General features: G+C 39.4%; 1 protein-coding gene across 4 annotated transcripts in view; it reads right to left on the bottom strand.

The window, feature by feature from the left end:
* Nucleotides 1-625: 625 nt before the first annotated feature.
* LOC119781547 (nipped-B-like protein B) overlaps nucleotides 626-6,744 on the bottom strand; it is a 38,339-nt gene continuing 32,220 nt past the window's right edge. For 3 of the 4 annotated variants that reach the window (XM_038282049.1, XM_038282050.1, XM_038282048.1), the window contains exons 41-47: nucleotides 6,553-6,660; nucleotides 6,085-6,285; nucleotides 5,842-5,988; nucleotides 3,819-4,192; nucleotides 3,562-3,736; nucleotides 3,258-3,449; nucleotides 1,028-1,378 (exon numbers count right to left, since the gene is read on the bottom strand). In XM_038282049.1, coding sequence (XP_038137977.1) covers nucleotides 1,028-1,378; nucleotides 3,258-3,449; nucleotides 3,562-3,736; nucleotides 3,819-4,192; nucleotides 5,842-5,988; nucleotides 6,085-6,285; nucleotides 6,553-6,660 — 1,548 coding nt within the window. Of the gene's footprint in view, nucleotides 1,379-3,257; nucleotides 3,450-3,561; nucleotides 3,737-3,818; nucleotides 4,193-5,841; nucleotides 5,989-6,084; nucleotides 6,286-6,552; nucleotides 6,661-6,744 lie in introns of all 4 variants that reach the window. The other variant, XM_038282051.1, reaches the window with a different exon arrangement.

The following is a 6,744-nucleotide window of genomic DNA, read 5'->3' as shown; positions in this document are numbered from 1 at the left end:
ATGTATTTGAAGTAAGCTGGATATATTTCCTGTAATAGTTTAGGCGAGTGTGGACCTAGGTGGATTTGCCCACCAAGCATACAAGATGATAAAAAAGGTAACTCTAATTAAAAACCATTAAAGAGCTGCAGGAAATCTTCATTAATTCTGAAGATCAATGTGACAGTAAAAGCTTTTTACATGTCCTTAACCATAAAGCTAAAAGGCTGGATTTTAAAAATGAAAAATTGTCGGTTTTAAAATCCATCTTTAAAGAAGTCTTACCATATAAACACCAGAAGATCGGTAGTTTAATCAAGCACAGATGAGAAGAGTCTTGGGATAAAAAAGGTTAAGTTTTTTTATGGAAAAATGAACGCAAGAATTTAAGAAAGAAATAAGAAAAGTTTATTGCAGTAGAAGCTCCACCAGAGGAGCGGTGGATAACTTTATTGTTTCCCTGTGCTAATTCACACTGAACCTACTGAATATTAAAACACTATTAGCACAGATACTGCACCGCTTTCCTCATAAATAGTTCATGTCAGAGAGAGTCTATAACACAGATGGAGCTAAACAGCAATTTCTTTATAACAAGACATTAAAATTTGCTGGACATCAAGTAAATAAATTCCTCTGGATCTAGTTATAATTCCAAAAAAAACACTTTATTAAGAACATCATCAATACACTAACTTCCAACATTCAGTTTGTTTTTTTGTTTGTTTGTTTTTTTATACAGAATTATGTTCAGATATAAACAGGTTGTTTTTTTTTTTACTTAAACTATGATACAGCGGGAGTAAAAATCAAACATCCAGGTTGCTGCACAACAGCGAAGGGACTCCCACACAATGTTTTCACAAACATTTTCTTCTTCCATTTTTTTCTTGTGTTAACTTAAACATCGGTATTTAAAAAAAAAGAAAAAAAAAAAAGATTTCCTCCACCAAAGCTTTAAATCTAAACAGGTGAACGTTCTCTGGGTGGGTAACATAGCAGATCCATGGATTATAGCTGGGAGGGACACTCGGAGGAATTCCTGTTATTAACTCTTTGTCCCGTCCCTGGACGCGTAGAGCGCTCGTAAAGTCTGTGCCACTTTGTTCGTGAGCTTCTGTCCGCTTGTCAAGGAGATTTTCTTGTAAATAATGTCCGACTCCTTGATGTTGTCGACCCAAGGCACCTTTTTGCGACCGTCCCGTTTCTTTGCCACGGCCCAAGGTCCAGAGTAAGATCCCGTCATCCAGTGTATGCTGTAGCCGCTCCTGTTCTTTTGGATGATCTTGGCGATCTGCGGTCGGTCTTTGTATTTGGGCCGACAGATGGCGACTATGTCCATTACCTCCACCACCTGACCCGCGTCCTCAGCAGAATCCACATCTTTTCTTGGTTTTCGCTGCGAATTTAAAAAGAAAACAATTAATTGCGTCCTTTTGATGCCTCATCCCTGTTATAGATTAGAGTGAACCCACGCTATAACGCGGTTCACTTTTCACGGTCTCGCTGCTTCACGGATTTGCATCATGCACTGTGTTCTGCATTCTGATTGGCTAAACAGACTCTTCGCGCCTTCTCCCAAATGTGTGTCAATAACGTTATGGTTTAATACGTACAGTACTGTACGTGTACGTAAAACCACTTGCCAAATTGAAGTTTGCTAATTATCTTGCAATTTCAAGTTTCTCTAAAAACCATAATGTCGACGAAACGTTCTGCACCGACAAAGGCACTTGCGGTCGGGCCCAAAAGGCATAGAAAGATGCTAACTATCGCAGAAAAAGTTTAACTTCTGGACTTCATTAATGAATTAATGAACACTTGGTCGCTTAGCAACAATGCTGAGAATGGCCACTGAACTTCAGCGTGCAGCTCAAGAATGTGACCCTTTGATGAGCCGTTCATTACAGTTCTCAAACATAACCGATGGTGGCATGTCGCTTTATAAGGATCTTTTGGCCCAGAAGAAAAAAGAGCGACAACAACTACCGATAACTATGTTCTTCTCTCAAAAAAACACAGCTGCACCGCAGGCTTTAGAAGAAAAAAACGCCACAGAGCAGAGTCAGGATGCAGCGGCTCCGTCAGAACAGCAGTGAAATGCTGCACTGTACAAGTGAGTCACTATTTGTCCTACTGTATTTTGTATTTTTTTTTCATAATCATTTTCATTTTCTCCCGTTCCAATCCGTCACGGTAGGGCGGTACTGATCTCCGCAATAAACCTTCAGTTCGTATTGATGATTAAAATTATTATTTATTTATTTATAACTATATTTTTTTTTACAGTACACGAAAAAAAACAACTACAACAAACGTTTATACAGTACTTTTATTTGTTAAACAAATGCTTGGGCCTGTAAAAAGTTTTTGTTCCTTGATTTCAATGTTTTATGGAGTATTTAATTGTATAATAACTAAAAAAATTAAGGTTTCAACTTCACGAATTTCGCCTATTGCGGGTTCTGTTTGGAACGTAACCCCCACGCTAAATGTAATTCACTGTAATTCTTATGGCTCTTCTTAGTTTCAAGAGTCCCATGATCCTGTAATCTAATTGGTCTCTATGATCAGGTCTTGGAGATTGTTTTTTTTATAAGTTATATAAAGCTAATCAAAACAAGCTAATCATGCTTGTTAAATCAAGAAGAAACTGTGACTAATGCTCTTTTTCTCAAAATGTAATTTAATTCCTCTTGCCATACAGTATCCTGTTTGTCAACATGAGGCAAGGGAAAATATTTCATAAAAAGCAACATATCATACCCCGAGCTAAAGAGATTTAAAAACAAGAAAAGCAGAATCAGTGAACTCCTTCAGGCCTCAATGCTTAATCAAACCATTTCTCAGACTTTTGAGCCCCAGCTAACCACACAGATGGATACATTTACTCCAAAAGTGCAGCAAGTAATCCAGTAGTGGGACATAAAAGATGTAGAGAGCTGCAAAACAGAGCAGCTCCAATAAAGATCGATGTTCATGACTGAACAATAGGAGCCCTGGGAAACATGGTGGTGTCTACGGGTAAATCCTGAATGTCTAGCCATCAGTCTGTGACCTTTAGCTCAGCAGCACTGGGATAGTACATCAGAACCAAAAACTGACCCAAACTAGGCTTGAAGCCTAGTTAAAGTCTGGACATATCTGACTGAGCTACTGATCAGATTGTTATGACTGAACTAGCTCCAGTTTAGCTCTAGAGCTGGTTTAATTGAAAATTTGCTTTTTTTTTTTTTTTTCCATACTGTTGAAATCGAGTAAAGAGTTGAAAGACTTACGGCAGGAGGGTCTTCATCTTCACTGTCCTCATCTTCTGTCTCCACTGGAGCAGTGTGGTTACTGTGGTTGTGATTTTGTGGTTTTGGGCCCTTCAGCAGCGAATTGATGGCTTTGTTTCTGGCATTAGCCTTTGCTTCACCCCCATCTTCATCCTCCTCATCACGGTCCAAGTGCTCCATTAGCACCTTGAACTATGAAGGGGTAAAAAAGGAACAAGTTTTTCTACCTGTCCGATAATAACTTAGAGATATCATGAAACAAAATACCAAACAAAATAAATAAATGAATAAAAAAAGTGCTTACATCCAAAAACTGTTTGACGATATTCCTCTTAGTCTCATAGCTGAGCTCTCTGTTGGCCACATCGTTCTTCAGGTATTCAAGGGTCTGACGAGGGTTGAAGTTCACCTTAGATTTCCTGTTCACTGCCTTGTCATAAACTTTGGCGGACTCGGTCGGTGAGTACTTCTGGATTTTGCTGTCAAACAAGCCACATGTCCACACTATTGCAGAACGAGTTCATAAAGGATTTGCAGCAAGGACTCTGTGATGCGACCTACCTGTCTGAGAAGCCGTAAAGATTCTTCATATGCTGCTTGAGCACCAGCAGCAGCAGGATTCCCTGTGAGGCGCTGGCAAATTCCAGCAGAGGGGCGGGGTTTTCAGGCAGACGGTCCATCACAGCATCCTCATCATCCAGATCCGAGTCCGAGTCACAGCCTCCAGGCTTCTTTCGCTTGCGGACTTTCTCCTCCTCTTCATCGCTGCTGCTGCTGCTACTGCTACTGCTGCTGCTGGATGAGCTGCTGCTCTTCTCTTCATCCTCATCCTCCTCCTCCTCATCAGAACTGTTTTTCCTCTTACGATGATGTTTCTTTTTTCTCTTCTTTGTCTTCACCTTCTTTTCATGTCTTACAGGCTCTTTCCGTAAACACTACAGAAGCAAAAAAAACATTCACTGATGTAGAGAACTTGGAGCTTTGATTTAAGACTTCATATTTTAAAACACAAAAGAAAGTTTTTACTATTACCTGCAACCTGTAAAATATGGATAACTAACAAAGAACAGACCAGTTAGACCAGATATATAAATATTTTAGTTTGTACAAAGCTTAAATGCCTGCTGTCGGGGTTCTTCATATACCTTTATAGCTACATCTCCAGCAACACATTTATATAAATCAAACAGTGCATTTTGAAAGTGTTTGTCCTTTACAATGACATTCAATGTGAAAGGTTTCTTGTCTGTGTCATGTGGCCCTTTTCTGTGCCGTGTCAAGATGAACTGGAGGGTTAAGCAGAGAATAGCCGAAACAGCAGACATTAAACTTTAGGAACATCAAATTAAAGCTCTAAGTTGATGAAGCTGTAGGCTTTTTTTTTTACTTAAGTTTCATCTGCAAACAAATAACATGAGCTGAATTTCACTGTGTTACACTGTGTTACAAGTTAAGATGCTTGGGTTTATTTTATTAAGTTTATTTGTGTTCTATGTTTTTGTAGTTTATTTCTACCAGTGCTGAGTTCTTAAATTATCCTCTGTTGCTCCTTGTTTTGCTTGTTTTCCTTTCCCCTTGGCTTCCTCCTAGTTGCCCACACCTGCTCCATATCTGTTGATTAGCTTGTTTTGGTTCAGTCTCCCGATATATACCTCACCTCTGCAGTCACTCAGAGCTGGTTTGTTATGTTTGCTGCATTCTAAAATGTGATCAAAACTATGTTGATATTCTGCAATTATCAAAACTGCTCATGTTTGCAATCACTGTTTTTTTTTTTTTTGTTAAAACTGCGTATGAATATGTTTGTTCACTCAGCAACTCTTGGAAACAGCATGCCGGCAGCGGCTGAAAGCAGCCACGGCTCTAGTGCTCATTGTGCTCATAGATGCTAACTGAATGTAAAAACCGCTGAGTTTCCTCATGAATCCAAATATGTCGCACCATCCTCCTCCAACTGCTTCTAGTCTTCCTTTTTGTCTTTTTACAAGGCAGTAAACTCCAGATTCAGATCAGATGACTTACGTGATTCAAAAACGGTGTTTCAATTGCAGTTTTACAAAATATACAAATGTCAATGCAATAGAAAAATAGACTCATCAAAGAAAAAACTTTTTATCAAAATATGTGATTTGTTTTTATTGTGTTCCCATTTAGCAAACTATTTTCATAATTACAATCTGCATGACTTGATGATTAATGGACACTCATCTATTGTAGCCCATTCGATCTGGCTGGGCTTGTGTGATCAGAGCATCGTAGCAGCTTCCTAAATCTGTTGACTCAGCATATCGAGGCTCTCCAGTGCAAACTGGGACAAAACATCTGTTACAGCGACTGCAGCACCCAAAGCTGCTGGTGAGGGAGTTATGTGAGACACAATCACAAAACTAATGTAGAAACGTGTCATGTAATCCCAGTTTCAACCGTTATTTCACAATAACAAACTTTTCTATGGGTTTTAATGGACTAAAGTAAATGCGACATGGCAGTATGTCTTGGCAGGATAATAATGAGCAAGAAATCTCTCCTCTGGCAAAGCTATGGTGAAACACACCAAAATAAGTTCTATCACTCTATATCTTACCTCTTTGAAAGACTGAAGCAGGTTGCTACCAGAGACAGACAGAGTGATGTCTATATGGTGCATGATGAAAAGAGGCTCCTCCTGGGTTTGGTAAGGAAAGCACGCCAGGTTGTCTGCTATGAAGAGCAGCATGTTTACCTCTGTTTTCTGCAGGATGCAAAAGAAACATACAACCACATAAACTCATCGGAAAAACCACGTTTATTCTATAAAATCGAGTCCAAAGAGGGCAGGTGAACTCACAGAGCTGTCATCGAACAGGTTGAGCAGGGAGATGAGGAAGGCCCGTCTGTGCTGTCTGTTCCCACGGACCAGAGTGTAGAGATGGTAACAGAGAGCCGTGTCGGAATCGTCGTGACGGAAACCTCGGATCACCGCGCGTTTGCCCCCATTTATGGCCTGCTGGACCTGATAGGACATCTTCAACCCGGCAACAGCCTTCATCTGAGGAATTACACAGAGAGGATGCTTTTAAACAACATTCCCTCTGTTTGATATCCTTCCAGTTTATTTGACTTTATCCATTTTATTGCATTTAAATGTGTAAATAAATTAAATTATCTAGATAAAGCCATTTTAAACATGTCTAAATCCTACATAGGGAATACAAGCCATTTTCAAATAAGTCTCATTATGATTTTATTCACCCTTTTTTGTCAAAACTTAATATTTCATATTTCTTCCTAAAAAAAATAACCAGCAATTACTTACATGAATGAATCCTGAATATTTTTTATCGATCTCCACTAGTTGTTGGTCTGCCTTGTTCTTCATGGTCGGCTCTGGATCTGTTCCCATGGCGATCAGGTAGGGGACACACTAGGCAGCACAGAGAGAACATTTTTGAATCCAACAATGTTTCAAAAACTAACGGCAGCTAAACGTTCAGGTATCTTCTAGCCT

Source organism: Cyprinodon tularosa, unplaced genomic scaffold (genome assembly GCF_016077235.1).
Source record: "Cyprinodon tularosa strain WSP-4 unplaced genomic scaffold, ASM1607723v1 ctg179, whole genome shotgun sequence".
NCBI lineage: Eukaryota > Metazoa > Chordata > Actinopteri > Cyprinodontiformes > Cyprinodontidae > Cyprinodon > Cyprinodon tularosa.
Note: the sequence above shows the minus strand (reverse complement) of the source record. Positions and strands in the feature narration are given on the sequence as shown.